This window comes from Ipomoea triloba, chromosome 11 (assembly GCF_003576645.1).
Source record: "Ipomoea triloba cultivar NCNSP0323 chromosome 11, ASM357664v1".
NCBI lineage: Eukaryota > Viridiplantae > Streptophyta > Magnoliopsida > Solanales > Convolvulaceae > Ipomoea > Ipomoea triloba.
The window spans coordinates 5,692,207-5,708,238 of record NC_044926.1 but is presented as its reverse complement, the minus strand read 5'-3'; the positions used below and the strand labels follow the sequence as shown (position 1 = coordinate 5,708,238).

The 16,032-nt window shown below is 34.1% G+C and overlaps 3 protein-coding genes across 3 annotated transcripts; 1 reads left to right on the top strand and 2 right to left on the bottom strand.

Moving 5' to 3' along the window:
- Positions 1-128: 128 nt before the first annotated feature.
- On the bottom strand, positions 129-990 carry LOC115997285. Its single transcript, XM_031236817.1, has 3 exons — positions 696-990; positions 488-612; positions 129-383 (listed from the first exon to the last, which is right to left on the bottom strand). Exons 1-3 carry the CDS (start codon positions 882-884, stop codon positions 317-319), a joined length of 381 nt encoding a protein of 126 aa, XP_031092677.1. The 5' UTR covers positions 885-990; the 3' UTR covers positions 129-316.
- Positions 991-3,488: 2,498 nt separating this feature from the next.
- On the top strand, positions 3,489-7,467 carry LOC115996392 (proteasome subunit alpha type-5-like). Its single transcript, XM_031235596.1, has 9 exons — positions 3,489-3,606; positions 3,715-3,796; positions 3,936-4,016; positions 5,013-5,126; positions 5,224-5,325; positions 5,973-6,031; positions 6,714-6,816; positions 6,911-6,976; positions 7,059-7,467. The coding sequence occupies exons 1-9, from the start codon at positions 3,593-3,595 to the stop codon at positions 7,149-7,151; spliced, it is 714 nt and encodes a 237-aa protein (XP_031091456.1). The 5' UTR covers positions 3,489-3,592; the 3' UTR covers positions 7,152-7,467.
- Positions 7,468-7,619: 152 nt separating this feature from the next.
- Positions 7,620-11,863, bottom strand: LOC115996391 (alanine aminotransferase 2-like). Its single transcript, XM_031235595.1, has 15 exons — positions 11,636-11,863; positions 11,121-11,171; positions 10,916-10,966; positions 10,613-10,678; positions 10,460-10,521; positions 10,221-10,299; positions 10,031-10,135; positions 9,824-9,934; positions 9,493-9,630; positions 9,295-9,369; positions 9,057-9,177; positions 8,808-8,962; positions 8,573-8,647; positions 8,067-8,270; positions 7,620-7,976 (listed from the first exon to the last, which is right to left on the bottom strand). The coding sequence occupies exons 1-15, from the start codon at positions 11,861-11,863 to the stop codon at positions 7,860-7,862; spliced, it is 1,638 nt and encodes a 545-aa protein (XP_031091455.1). The 3' UTR covers positions 7,620-7,859.
- Between the last annotated feature and the right edge of the window lie 4,169 nt (positions 11,864-16,032).

The following is a 16,032-nucleotide window of genomic DNA, read 5'->3' as shown; positions in this document are numbered from 1 at the left end:
ATATATATATATATATATATATATATATATATATATATATATATATATATATATATATATATATATATATATATATATATATATATCTTTTCATCCCTCTATTATTTTTTGTCCAGAAGAACTAAATATGTACATGAACATCAATCTTCAGTGGCATTTATTTTACATCTTGTACAAAGTAGAAGAGAAGGGGAGAGAAAATAGAGATGTAATCATAAACTATGAGAATCAAAGAAGCCATTGCTGTTGTTTTTTTGCCTGTGATCCAAAATGGAAGTTCTGTTTTGCCCAATAAGCCCTTTGTTTCCAATGGTTATTACATTTCAGCACCATCAATGACTTGAAGCCAGCATCTTTGCAGCAGATCAATGATCTCTGATTCCCTACATACCAGAAGAGAACAGCAGTAAGATGGCCATTCGAAGTTCTGATATCAAATTGAAAGATGATTTTGAAAGATGATTAAGCTCGGTAAGTATCATGTTACCTGGAATTACAGGAAAACTTAGGAAATTGCTGGCAAAATCTAGGCCCTTCGTCGTACCCTTCACATGTTATCTCCCCATTCTCATCTCTGTAACAAACAATACCCTTTGATTTGTCCTCAAAAACCTGCTTGAGATCAACCAAACATGGGTGAAATGAACACATACACCATGAATATAGGTTGTTAAAGAAACCTTCAGAAGGAAAACCTTAATCTTGTTCTCAGATGATGATGATGATTCTTGCATAGACATATTATTGATTGAAGCATTACTGCCTGAAGCATTACTGCCTGATCTCACCAAAACTCTGTTAGCAGCTGGCTTTGCCCTTCTGGTTGGAGCAGATTTGCAGATTGCCACAACAGTTGATGAAACACAGAATGGTACAGCAGCCATTGATCCTCAATCTGTACTACACAGTGGAGAATGTAGTCTTTTCTTGTACTATGTATGATGAGTTTTCTGTCAAGGTAAGGTGAAGAATGATGAATTTCAAGGGAAGTGGAGCTCACCCTTGATGAATGTCTTGTCAAAAATGCATTATTTTTTTGCTACAAATATGTTTTTGGTGGGGTCCATTCAACTTATCTACCAACTGTTGTTGAGTCAGCTGGCTGTTTGTTTGCATTCTGGTGTTTGGTCATTTCGGTAGGGAAATTATTGTGTGGACTCTCAAGTTTTATTTTCAAATTTTACTTCATTCTTAACTTTTTTATGTAAATATTTTTCTTGGGATTCACATAAAAAATATCTTATCATTGTTTGTCACGTCAGGGAGTAAAAGTGAGGAAATAGAATTTGAGAGTACATGTAGTAAAACTTTTTGAGTAGTGAGTCGGCGAATTTTATCCTGGACCATGGAATATGTATCATTCTAATTACACTTCAATTTCATTTGACAATATTTTTTTTTTTTCAATTTCATTTTCCACACACATTAGTTTCATTATAGCAATATCAAAATATCATTTTAATTCTATTACAGTTTCATTTGACAATATACATTATTGAATGAACTTTGTTTTTTAGTTTTATTTTTTACCTACTAATTTCATTTGACGATCATGATCCACACATCGCTGTGTGGACAGGGGTCCATTATAACAATTGTGTCACAATAATAAACAAATGGGGAGAAAAGAAGCAGTGATCATAATCATTTTAGGCATTTCCAACTTTATTTGGTGATTGGCGGTAGGCAAAATTTTGCAACTTTTGACGAATGTTATCGATAGTTTAATAAAATCAGGTACCATCATGCTTTTTAAAGACTATATACGACAAATGGATGAATAGAACAAATTATGAATGAGCAAAAAAGAATTAAAGAAGATCTGGATGTTTTTTAATTCACTAAAATTAGGTATAAATTATATTTAGGAAATTATATTTTAAAAAAAGAGTTGAAATATGAATTATTTGGGTAATTGTCTTTTTTTTTTTATTCAACATAAAATTTTAATACTCATAATTTAATTTAAATTTGAGTATTTATAAAATAATATATATGTGTGCGCACTATTGGTAATTTAAAGTGTGTTTGGAAACTCTAAAAATGATTTCTGAAAATCATTTTTCGAGTTTCTAGTGTCTGGATATGCTTGAAAAATACAATCAACGGAAAACATTTTCTATTGATTAGAAAAAATATGGTTATTTTGGCGAAAAATGACTTTCGTCCAAATTTGGCAAAAGTCATTTTCCGCAACACAATGAACCAAACACACAAAGAAAATAATCCACAATTAGTAAGAATTACTTATCACGAAAATGAAACAAACAATTGAGACAAAGCAGACAATCAGTATATCACATTATCACGGAAAAAAGTAAAAGTATAATATTAAGATTTTAAGAATTACTTCGTTTCAATATTAGGGTTTTAATAATTACTTGGTTTCTCCAAATAATCACCTGAAAACAATGGTTTCGAGTTACAAGTAGAGAGTCAAGATAGTAAAGACTACTCAAGAGTTAAGATAGTAAAGACTATAGACTGAGAGAGTGGGAGAATTACTAACAGAGAGTTAGAGTATATGAGAGAAGATACCATAGAGATTAAGAGAACGAGAAAAAATAGAGAACAAATAACGGAAGAAGACTCTGGAAAGGATGCGACTGCGCAAATGACTGAAGTTAGTAGGATTTTCTCGTTGCTTAAATATATACCCTACTTAAACAATGTCGTATATAACATACATATACATAAACCCTAGATATATATTATTTACACATGTAAAAAAAAGGATATATATCAGATATCGGATGTATTAATACCCCTAACTCGATTTTCATTACTCGCCATCAAAAGGATAACGATTCAGATAACCCGTATCGGATTCGAATTCAACTATGTGACAGTTCGTCGGGTTTCAGGTCGGACGGCTTGCTCATGTTGCTCGGATTCTGCATAATTCTAATTATTTGTGTACTGAATGTATATTATACAAAATAATGTATTTTTCAATACTCAAATAATGTACTTTTCATTAATACAAGGTATAGTTTTAATATACTAAAAGTATATTCTTTTTCTTTTGAAAGGAAAAATATATTCCTCCAATATAATTTTATCTGTCATACATACTATTCATTGATCAAATCAAATATTCATTCTTTGGTTATTTCTGTTAGCATTTCGTTATAATTTTTAAATTTAATTTTGTGTGTTTAATAATAGTTTTTAAATATATAAATTTTATATATTAATTATAAAATTAATATATATTATGAAAAAATAAATTATAAATAACTTCAGTAAAACTTTGTTAATCATACCTGACATAAAATGTGACGAAAAGAGTATTATTTATGTACTAATGTCAGTTATTTGATAGTATAAAAAATAATGTATTTTCAGTACTCAAATAATATACTTTATATACATAAATAATGTAATTTTTATTTGTAATTAATGGTCTATGCGATAAGTACTCATTTAAAAGAAAAAAATATTCGGAGTATATTTTTTCATTTTACATTTTTTTATTTTAATTTTCCTAGTTTTTCTTTTCGGGTAAGAAAGAAGAGCATTGTTCTTCCTGCCTTCGCATTATTGGCTGATTGCAGTAGGGTTTTGAAGATCCGATTGATCGAACCAAAACATGTTTCTCACTAGGTAAGAACTGCATTATTCTTCATTCTTCATTCTTCATCGTACTGATTATTCTTAATCCCTGTGCTAATTTTTTCCTTTTAAAATAATTATTCTTTGTATGGAGTGAAGAACGGAATACGATAGAGGTGTCAACACCTTTTCTCCCGAAGGCCGTCTGTTCCAAGTTGAGTACGCTATTGAAGCTATCAAGGTATATTTGGTGTTTTCTGTGTAGTATTTCTCCGAATTGTTTTATTGAATGAAATCTACCCCTTAGTATCTTTGGACTAACGAGTAAGAAGTATGGTTAAAATCGAGATTCTTATGGCTGGGATTTAAATGTGTTGCAGCTCGGTTCAACGGCAATTGGGATAAAGACCAAGGAAGGAGTTGTTCTCGCTGTTGAGAAGCGCATCACTTCCCCACTGCTGGTCTGGTTCTGAAATTCTTGTTGTTTTAATGCTCAGATCATAATTATTATGGAGTTAGTAATATTTGATAAGTTTAGCACTTAAGCTGAAGCCTTATAATTCTTTAGAAATCCACTAAACTGGTAATAATTATTTGTATTAACCTCCAATTGATGATCTGTTTAATTCTTTAGAAATATGAGTTTCTGTGGGTATATGATATACCCAAATCGTCAAGTAACTATTGAGATATAGCCCTCCAAAGTCAGGCGAGGAGCGTTGTACTGCATGTCTGAAAGTCATATTTAGGGTGTGTTTGGAAAACAGGAAAATGACTTCTGAAAAATGACTTCAAATAGATGATACAAGTAGATGCAATAATATTAGTTTCTTTTGTGCCATCAGTTTCTATGTTGCTTGGAAGGGGTTAAAAGTATGGTAGCAGTGATATTTAGGCTCATGTTATTGTAGGATATATTAAACTGGTATATATTAATAGTTTGACCTTTGAACCAAATATTTTATTAGAGAAATGCAAAGCGAATTACACGAATGCTTTCTATGTTTGATGAGTTCACTTGCAAGAGAAATGAATGTATCGATGAGATGTACCAGAATCATGACAGAGAATGTATAGGAAAACTATGCAATTGCATATACCTCCTCACCCTATATGCATCGTAAAAGAGTGAAGAAATTTCACTTGCAATTAGAAATGTGTTAATCGACCATCATGGGAGTTAAGATGTGAAAGTTGTGTCAACAAAGATACTAATGCCAATATACTTGCCGAGTTCATCTTTTTAATTTGTTTCTGCAAGAGGCAATACTTGATTGTAATTTTCCCTTAGCCTGTTATAGGAATGAAAGAAGAGGGATAATGACCATGGTTCTGTGATTTCTGGCCAAGTAGTCTAAAGTCTCAGCATTGCTCAAATAGGACTTAAAATATGAATCAAATAAAAAATATATATATGTATGCTTGTATCATTCATGCTATGATTTCATAACATTTAGGAACCAAGCAGTGTGGAGAAGATTATGGAAATTGATTCCCATATTGGGTGTGCAATGAGTGGATTAATTGCTGATGCACGGACACTTGTAGAACATGCTCGAGTTGAGACTCAGGTACCTATGAACTGCAGATAAAGGTTATTTGTAATTTTGTACTGTCTTGCTAGTCATTCACTAACTAGGTGTTTTCATCATGTAATTCTGTAATTAGAATCATAGATTCTCCTACGGTGAACCTATGACTGTTGAGTCCACTACACAAGCTCTCTGTGATTTGGCCCTGAGATTTGGCGAGGGTGATGAAGAATCAATGGTTAGCTGCACTTTTTTTCCCTGGCTAAATGTTCTTCGAATTTGTTAATCCAATTTTGTCCAGACTTTGTTTTTATGTCTTCTCCCTTATTGATACTTGTGCTCCCTGTGTTTATTTTATTTGCTCGTTGAGTATAAACTTTTACTGAAACCAGAAGCAAGGTATTGCATAAACATAGTCAATCGAAAATTATCTTTTGCTGTTAAATTATGCACCATCCCCCACCCCAAAAAATCCAACATTACATTGTGTGAAATTTTGATGAATAAGAAAGACCTATGGTGGTGGTGGAGTTTGTGCTCATTGTGTGAAATTCTGTTGAAGAACTTGTGTCAAGATTTTGTTGATCGTATAGTCCTGTATTTTCGTAGGGATATCACCATTTTATTGTTTATTGAATGTGGATTACAATGTTTGTATCCGAAGCTGCTACCGTATCCTTCTTTGTATAAACGTACACAAGGTTGTGAAGCAACAAAAGTGAATGACACATCCTTGGTGCTATATTTAAAATTAGTATATTTATACGTCCTCATCTTCTTTTTGATAAGTAAAGCTTCTCACTAAAAGGAACCAAAAGGGGACAACACCGAAATATGCACAAGTTTAAAAACATCTTTAATTGATGAATTCTTTGGTTGATGCAGTCTAGGCCTTTTGGGGTTTCTCTTCTCATTGCTGGTCATGATGAGAACGGTCCAAGCTTGTAAGTATGCTCTTTCATATTTTAAAGTATTTCACTTTTTTATGCACCATAGGGGGAAAATGACTTTGGCCTATGGAAAAGGGTCAAATAGGCCCTTAAACTTTACACGAGGGAGCAATTAGGCCCCTGAACTTTTAAAAGGTTCAATTAAACACTCCAACTTATAAAAATCAGGCAAATAAATCCTATTTACCGGCACCTAAAAAGTTACATGTAAAATTATGATGATGTGGCCGCCGTTGACCTGCCACTGTTCAGGAAAAAAATGTGACCAAGACGACCACTGGTCGCCCTCTTCTGCTTTTGGTCACCTTCTCTGATGGAAGGCAACTAGTTGGTCGGTTTCTTCAAAGGCGGCAGTCACTGGTTGCTGGTGTTAGTCCCTAGAGTGTCGCCGGAATCCTAGTGACCTGCTATTACAAATCGCTAACCGATATTTGGGCTTCAATACACCAAAATGAGCTTAGTTGTACCTTTTAAAAGTTCAGGGCCTAATTGACTTTTCAAATAAAGTTTAGGAGCCTATTTGACCCTTACCCCAAATTCCTCATAAGACTAAAAATATAGCATCCTCTATAGACATCAGAAAACATCTTTCTATGCTACTCCCATTGCCAGCTAGCCAATACTTCCTAATCTAAAAACTCTGGAGTCTCTTATCACGATGCTGATGTATTTTCAGATATTATACTGATCCGTCCGGTACATTCTGGCAATGCAATGCAAAAGCTATCGGTTCTGGTTCTGAAGGTGCTGACAGCTCTTTGCAGGAACAGTACAATAAGGTAGGTTACCTGCTGGGAAGCTGTTTTTCAAACTGTAACAATTACGATCTTGTTTAGATGCCAAACCAGAGTTATGTATTTGTTCTGTTTTCAGGAGCTCACTCTTAAAGAAGCTGAAACAATAGCCCTATCCATCCTCAAGCAAGTTATGGAGGAAAAGGTAAACTTGACATTTCATTGCTTCTGTTGTTTTGTCGCTTAAAATCAAACGCCTAACCCCTTCAATCTTCTCTTAACGCCAGGTGACTCCCAATAATGTCGATATTGCCAGGGTAGCCCAAACTTATCATTTGTACCCCCCTTCCGAGGTGGAGGCTGTCATTAACCGCCTGTAAGGAGAGAACTACATCCAGGAGCTTTGCACTTAATCCGTTTTCTGTAATTGCAAACATTTGCATCTGTACTAGAATTGGATTTTGCCAAAAGTTGCTTTTGAGATTGTTAGCTCCATTAGTAGTTGAATGAAACTTCAGGGCAAACTTCCTTTAATGTTGTGTTGATCCTTTTGACTTGATTATGTCTCACTTCCCCAGTGGATGGTTTCAGGATTAGAAGATTTTATAGGCAAATTTGAGTATTCCTTTTTTCTTTTTGAAATATGGTTGGATTTTTATGATTTGAATATAATTGAAAAATGATATGTTTACCAAATGATGTCATTTGTATTAACTGATACTCCGTAACTGTCATAATTTTTTTATATGTTTTAAGTTGTCCTTGAATTGATTGGTTTTATTATGAATTGATTATGAGTTTCTAAAACTTGCCATCTACTCAGTATTCTCACACACATTTAACATTCCTGGACCAAGAAAACTTGCCACCTCTCATTAAAAACAGAATATATCACTTTCAAGGCTTCAAAAAGCGTTGTAATGATACAACAAGAAAAGTATTATCCTTCGCATCTGATGCGCTATCGCTCTTAGAGCCTTACTAATGCAAAAAAAAAACGAACACTGGTGGTTCTCAAACTTGAAACCAAGTTGCCACATTTTATTCAAAATCCTATGTGAAGTATGGAGTATACGAGACCAGTATCATTAGTCGCGGTACTGGTCCATGAATCCTTGATGGAACTCTGTAAGTCGAGAGACAATAGCTGGTATTTTATCCTCTTGGGGCAATATTGTGCACCTAAAATGCCACGTCCCCGGAACCTATCAGAAAAGCACAATGAATGATCAGAACCAGACACTTGAAAAAATGACTAATCAGTTCTGCCAAAAGTTTCGATAGGAAAAGTGTACCTGTCCAAAGCCAGAGCCTGGGACGACAACTACTCCAGTTGCATTAAGTAGGCAGCGAGCATAGAATGCATCCGGAGCAGTCTTGGCTGCTTCTGCTGCCTTTATGGCTTTCTCAGGAAGACGAATACGAGGAAAAAGGTACATAGCTCCTTCTGCTTTGTTGCACGTGACTCCCTCCAGACTGTTTAAGGCATCTTCGAGTGTCTGTAACCGATAATATAATAAGAAAACAAAAACAAATTTAGGACTAAAGAACTATCGAATGCACAAGTCCATCCGCTAAGGAAATGTTATTATATGCTCTGCATATTAACTTCAACATTTCTAAGTTCTTATTCACATTTTTCTCCCATATTTTCAAAAGTTGGGCATATCATAATTGTTTTCAAGTTTAAAGAATGTTTCAGCCAGAATGTTTCAAGTGGACCACACAAAGAACACTTTTGATACAAAACTTATTCAGAAATTCAGATACAAACAGGAAGTTCATAAAAGTACAAACTAACCTTTGCACGCCTTGCCAAGGATGAGAGTATCGCATCTTTCTCAGCGGAAAAAGACTCATAGGATTCATCTCCTACCTGTGTATATCAGTAGAACTTATGAACTGTCTAATCATCATATTAAAAGCAGGACTGGAATGGGTTGAGCATTTGATAAAACTGGTTCACCCATATTTGTCTAATCATCAAAACCTATTTTTACCAAACCACATTTGATTTAAACAAATACAATACAGACCTTTGGGGGGCTCATGACGAGGCTGGCAAGAATCTGGCCAGAAATGTTAGAACATAGATTTACAGATGCAACTTTGTATATCTGTTCCCTTATTTCAGGACTAAAGCCAGTGACTTCCATGTAACCTCCTCGCTTTCCACATTCACCATAGAAGCCTGAAAAGGAGAGAGGTAAACAGAATCGGATACAAATAAATATGCCATCTATATTTGTACCTAATAATTAATAAAGCCAGGAGGAATGGTGTACCTTTAGAGACAGACTGAAAAGATACCAAAGAAATATCCTTCTCTCCATAACCCATAGAACGGGCAACTTTCTTAAACGAGTGGAACTGTTTGTCAGGCACATAGACATTCTCTTGGTACACCTATCCAAGCAACATTGTAAGGGCTTATGATAACCAAAAGAACCATAGGAAGACATGGAGAGAGAGAGAGAGAACTCCAGAACAAATAAAATAGCCACTAGAGTGAAATCTATGCACCTCATCAGCCAGAAGTACAAGACCTTCTTTCTTGCAGAAATCTACAATTTCCTTTTGGTTAGCCTCAGCAAGAACCTGTAAACATAAATGACCGATCAGGCTATACTGGAATCGCATAGGAACAATTATAGAAGTATAGGAAAGCAATAGATGGATATCTGTCTTCCTTATTTTGTCTTCTCTATGATCCCAGCCTACCTGCCCTGTTGGATTTCCTGGATTAATCACAACCAATGCCCCAACTTTAATTCCCTTGGACTTGGCAGTTTCTAGCTGTTTCTTAAGCTCTGAGGTCTCAAGTCCCCATCCAGTTGCCTCATCAAGATAATAAGGAACCTGTAAACATCAAATAAAAACCCTCAACGAAAAGTCACCAATTTGGCTGTATTCAAGGGTAAAATGAAATATCTTCCGGAAGTAAGGTAGTCAGGTTAAGCTTAAAATGCATGACATAAATTCATTTTTAAATGCAAAAGACTAACACAAATAGTGAAATTATCAAATCTATCTAATTAGAGTTAGAACCTACAAGAGTGCCACCATGGAGAGCAATTGAAGCAGAGTAAAGTGGATACTGAGGGATGGGACAAAGAATTCCATCATTCTCTGAACTAATCAACAGCTGCATCATCATGTGAACCTGGATATAATGTGGAGAAACACATCACCCACTTAATTTCGCCAGCTTTCTGAAACGTACTGAACAAATAACTAAGAGACTAGTTTAAACACTTACCGCTGGGCTTGCACCATCAGTCAAGAAAATATCATTGGGATTGGCAGGGAAACCATCACGAGCTTCTATACCAGAAGCAATTGTATCACGCAATCCTTTGATACCCTGAAGTCATATACAAGTTAAGTGATATATCTCAGATGAGTTACTCATCTGAAAATTAGAATAATCTCATTGAAGCAAATTTGACCTGACTATGGCTGTATGCACCAGTTGCTCTTCCTGGAATTTGATCAAGGATCTGGAAAGCTCGCTCTATGGAGTCCGCACTACAGAATGAAGAAACCAGTCATAAGATAATCATTTTAGGAGATTGCACCTCCACAGCAATGATCACATAAAACTCCAGATAGAAGTCATAGTTGTCTAAAATATTTAGCAGATTATTCTGAACTATCAAGCTCAAAGGAAAAAAGCTCAATCTCTTACCTGAACAGACCTTGAGTTTCACTTTTATCCAAAATGGAAGGATGGTCACATAATGCAAGCACCTAGCATAAGAAAGCCTTTCATCAAGGATTTCATGGAGGGAAATATTTCCTTTATTAAAAAAAACTAAAGCATAAGATAACTTGTGCTCACCTCCCTAAAGAAAGTAATTGGCTGCTGACCAAGGGATTGAGGGTTTCCAATATTGCAATAAATTATCTGCAAAAATCAGAAGATAAATGAGTGCATAAGATATATTAGTAACTATAAAGGATTAAAGTCAGAATACAAAACCCTCAACTTGAGAAACTAGAAAGAGATACAATTGAACCACACACTCTCTTGCTCTTTTGCAGTTTGGAAGTATTACAAAGATAAGCAACAAATTGGTTGAAAACATACATAATCTAGATAAAAGCATGCATCTTTAAAGCTTTACTTGAAAAGAAACAATACCTCATCAAATGGGTGAGAACCTGGTTTTGCCTGTAACTCTTCTTGTATTTTCTGCCAAACAACATTACACAGGACCGTCAGATATGAAGAGATAGCAGAACAGCTTTCCAAATTTACACTCCACTTCTGTGAATGGTGTACATATTTTTGTGTGCAAGTCAATGAACAAACTTGTTATGGCTAGTTAAACAAGATGCATAATTACCTGAGCAAGGTTGACAATTTCACCACGAACAGCATACTCGCATTTCAGAACCTGGACAAAGAACATCAATCAAGTAAATCAAATATCATAAATATCTCCAAAAACATTACCAGGTTCATGTTTTATAGTTCCACTAGGTTCACAGAAGCTCAAAATCCATAAACAAATCTACCAATAACTAACAGAGCTTTGCCTTGTCAATTCAAATAATAGAACTTTGTAAAAGAATTGAAAAACTAGTAATAGCTGAACATTAGCACAGGTAATCAGTAATATGCCATCCATCAATCCATGGTTATACATCAGAACAGGAAATCATCAATTAAACAGAAAACATGAAGAATCAATAACATATCATTATATCAATTCCAAATTTAAGTAGGAAAAAGAAAAACTCTAGCTATCCAAACATTGATTAGACTAAACAATAGCTCAAAGAACACACAGTCAAACAATGAAACAGTTGAATCAATCAAAAAACAATCCGAGATTGAAAAGGGGCGGTTTCGTTATACCTTGGGATTGATGGATTGAAGAGTGAGGGGAGTGGACGAATAATCAGAACCCGCCATTGAATCGGAGGAAGGAGAGGGATGGAGAGTCGTACTAGTACCGCTGAGGAATCGCAACGGAGACGAAGACGAAGTGCGACGCGGAAACACGGAAGAAGACAGAGAAGGAGGAGGAGAAGAGGCGGCTTGCGCGACAAGATTTCTCGATTTTTCGGCCACGAATCTCCGCATTGTGAAAATCTCCGTTCCCCCTTCCCCCAAATATAAAGACGCGGGCACGTAGCGTAGCCAACCCCTATAAACCTTTGACTCGCAGAATTTTCTGCCCAAAAAAGGTTTCAACTTTGAAATCAAAATTCAAATTTGTATAATATTCCAGATGGATTGTCTGATGCTCTTTCCGATGTCAGATACACGTGATCTGTGGTTCGGTTCTCGATAGCGATCTTCACGACAGCGATGTTTTTCTCCTTACTGTGGATTATCGCTGGTTTGACGCCCTTTTTACTGTGGATTATCGCTGGATTAACAACAGTTTTACTATACTTTTATACTTCAACTTTTTCTTTGTGTTTTTTGCTTTATTGAATCTTCTCTGACTTGCAAGATTGGCCGCTGCTTTATCCCTTTCCTTGTCAAATTCCATAATTCTATTCCTATTCTATTTCAACTATGCGTTTAGACAATGCCATAATGGAGTGCCAAATTATGTCATAACTCTCGAGATCTACCTAATAAGATAAATTTTGAAATAGATTCATTTTTTAGTGTAATATGATTTTTTTTTAGTGTATCTATTATAATTTGATATATGTTTATTTTAAATGCATTATAAGTCAAAATGGAGTTATAATATACTAAAGTTGAATTTATATCACGTGTTTATTTTGCTATGTTGATTATGATTCACGATATAAGCACTGTAATGGAGTCAAATAGGCATAACACGGCAAATTATGCTATGGACCCAAGCTCATGTTCATAATTTTAAAACTCTATGTTCACAATTTTTAAATTCTACGTTTACAAATTTAAATTTCAATATATAAAATTACATTAATCAATATTCACAAATTTTGAATTCTATATTCACAATTTTGTTATGTAGATTCAAAAATTGTGTTATATTATTAAATATATAGTTATGAAATTGTGAATATAGAATTATTAAATTGTGAACATAGAATTCTAAAATTGTAAATATAGAGTTCTGAAATTGTGAACATAGAATTCTGTAATTGTGAATATAGAGTTCAAACATTATGAATATAGGCTTTAAAAATTATGAAATATAGTTTAAAAATTGTGAAGATGGACATGGGTCCACCTTGCAAGGTGGATCCATGTCCATGACATAACAATTGACATAAATTGATCATCATGACTGCGTTAGTAGTATTAAAAAAAAATCTTGATGTAGACTCATGAAACCCACATGATGAAACACAACATATCTTTTGTTGCCACATAATGGAGTAAATGCGAGGGAGTAAAATTTGCGAATACATGTAGTAGAACCCTTACTCATTTATAATTGGGGTGTGGACTGTGGACTTTGAGCATCCACATTCCACAATGGTAATTTTTGCGAGCTTTTCTTCTCCCAAAATGTTGAATCCCCGACCCCAAGGTCCCACACTCCAGCCCAACAAAACATGTGAGGTGATGTAAATCACGGTAACTTAGTAGCTCAGACATGACCAAATACTGGTGCACACAATAGATCTGTTCACTTTGGACATAATCCTCACACCATCGTTGTCGAGTTTATCTCGATCTCTTCTTTCAAATAATGTTTACTGAATTAGTGAGATAAATTTGCGCCTCTATTTTTTTTTTTTGGCGTGTTAATGTGTTATAATAAAGTGGATGAAAGAGAATATAGGACACAGAAGTTTGAGTATGTTGCAGAGTATTGATTGACCATCAACCATTCATTTTTCTGAAAATATACACTGTTTTATTCGATTCCTTCATCAGACACCATCACTCTCTAATTCGTCCATTGGACATTTGGACAAGGATTTGCTTTTATACTTCTTTTTTATTTTATTTTATTTCATCTTTGCTTGTCTTTTTTCATTTGGTGCCATACACGTATGCTCAATTGGCTTGAGAAGATAATCTATTCTTCTCTTTTTTGTTGTCTTCCTGTTAGCTTGAGAAGGTTGGAAATAAAGAAATTGAAATTTCGAAAAATATAAATTTAAAAAAAGGTGATTTGAAAAATACAAAGTTTTTTTTTTTGCAAAAAAAAAAAAAAAAAAAAANTGTTTTTTGCTTTATTGAATCTTCTCTGACTTGCAAGATTGGCCGCTGCTTTATCCCTTTCCTTGTCAAATTCCATAATTCTATTCCTATTCTATTTCAACTATGCGTTTAGACAATGCCATAATGGAGTGCCAAATTATGTCATAACTCTCGAGATCTACCTAATAAGATAAATTTTGAAATAGATTCATTTTTTAGTGTAATATGATTTTTTTTTAGTGTATCTATTATAATTTGATATATGTTTATTTTAAATGCATTATAAGTCAAAATGGAGTTATAATATACTAAAGTTGAATTTATATCACGTGTTTATTTTGCTATGTTGATTATGATTCACGATATAAGCACTGTAATGGAGTCAAATAGGCATAACACGGCAAATTATGCTATGGACCCAAGCTCATGTTCATAATTTTAAAACTCTATGTTCACAATTTTTAAATTCTACGTTTACAAATTTAAATTTCAATATATAAAATTACATTAATCAATATTCACAAATTTTGAATTCTATATTCACAATTTTGTTATGTAGATTCAAAAATTGTGTTATATTATTAAATATATAGTTATGAAATTGTGAATATAGAATTATTAAATTGTGAACATAGAATTCTAAAATTGTAAATATAGAGTTCTGAAATTGTGAACATAGAATTCTGTAATTGTGAATATAGAGTTCAAACATTATGAATATAGGCTTTAAAAATTATGAAATATAGTTTAAAAATTGTGAAGATGGACATGGGTCCACCTTGCAAGGTGGATCCATGTCCATGACATAACAATTGACATAAATTGATCATCATGACTGCGTTAGTAGTATTAAAAAAAAATCTTGATGTAGACTCATGAAACCCACATGATGAAACACAACATATCTTTTGTTGCCACATAATGGAGTAAATGCGAGGGAGTAAAATTTGCGAATACATGTAGTAGAACCCTTACTCATTTATAATTGGGGTGTGGACTGTGGACTTTGAGCATCCACATTCCACAATGGTAATTTTTGCGAGCTTTTCTTCTCCCAAAATGTTGAATCCCCGACCCCAAGGTCCCACACTCCAGCCCAACAAAACATGTGAGGTGATGTAAATCACGGTAACTTAGTAGCTCAGACATGACCAAATACTGGTGCACACAATAGATCTGTTCACTTTGGACATAATCCTCACACCATCGTTGTCGAGTTTATCTCGATCTCTTCTTTCAAATAATGTTTACTGAATTAGTGAGATAAATTTGCGCCTCTATTTTTTTTTTTTGGCGTGTTAATGTGTTATAATAAAGTGGATGAAAGAGAATATAGGACACAGAAGTTTGAGTATGTTGCAGAGTATTGATTGACCATCAACCATTCATTTTTCTGAAAATATACACTGTTTTATTCGATTCCTTCATCAGACACCATCACTCTCTAATTCGTCCATTGGACATTTGGACAAGGATTTGCTTTTATACTTCTTTTTTATTTTATTTTATTTCATCTTTGCTTGTCTTTTTTCATTTGGTGCCATACACGTATGCTCAATTGGCTTGAGAAGATAATCTATTCTTCTCTTTTTTGTTGTCTTCCTGTTAGCTTGAGAAGGTTGGAAATAAAGAAATTGAAATTTCGAAAAATATAAATTTAAAAAAAGGTGATTTGAAAAATACAAAGTTTTTTTTTTTGCAAAAAAAAAAAAAAAAAAAAANATCCCCGACCCCAAGGTCCCACACTCCAGCCCAACAAAACATGTGAGGTGATGTAAATCACGGTAACTTAGTAGCTCAGACATGACCAAATACTGGTGCACACAATAGATCTGTTCACTTTGGACATAATCCTCACACCATCGTTGTCGAGTTTATCTCGATCTCTTCTTTCAAATAATGTTTACTGAATTAGTGAGATAAATTTGCGCCTCTATTTTTTTTTTTTGGCGTGTTAATGTGTTATAATAAAGTGGATGAAAGAGAATATAGGACACAGAAGTTTGAGTATGTTGCAGAGTATTGATTGACCATCAACCATTCATTTTTCTGAAAATATACACTGTTTTATTCGATTCCTTCATCAGACACCATCACTCTCTAATTCGTCCATTGGACATTTGGACAAGGATTTGCTTTTATACTTCTTT

Bases quoted from the DNA above. Each gene is read 5' to 3' on its own strand.
- LOC115996391 (XM_031235595.1), bottom strand. From the start codon at position 11,863: ATGCGGAGATTCGTGGCCGAAAAATCGAGAAATCTTGTCGCGCAAGCC. The intron at 10,679-10,915 runs GTATTGTTTCTT...TGATTTTTGCAG, and splicing joins GTTCTCACCCATTTGATGAG to ATAATTTATTGCAATATTGG. The intron at 8,271-8,572 runs GTTAGTTTGTAC...TATCGGTTACAG, and splicing joins CCTTGGCAAGGCGTGCAAAG to ACACTCGAAGATGCCTTAAA.
- LOC115997285 (XM_031236817.1), bottom strand. From the start codon at position 884: ATGGCTGCTGTACCATTCTGTGTTTCATCAACTGTTGTGGCAATCTGC. The intron at 613-695 runs GTTTTCCTTCTG...GATCTCAAGCAG, and splicing joins CATCTGAGAACAAGATTAAG to GTTTTTGAGGACAAATCAAA. The intron at 384-487 runs GTAACATGATAC...TCTGGTATGTAG, and splicing joins AAGTTTTCCTGTAATTCCAG to GGAATCAGAGATCATTGATC.
- LOC115996392 (XM_031235596.1), top strand. The intron at 6,032-6,713 runs GTAAGTATGCTC...ATGTATTTTCAG, and splicing joins GATGAGAACGGTCCAAGCTT to ATATTATACTGATCCGTCCG. The intron at 6,977-7,058 runs GTAAACTTGACA...TCTTAACGCCAG, and splicing joins AGCAAGTTATGGAGGAAAAG to GTGACTCCCAATAATGTCGA.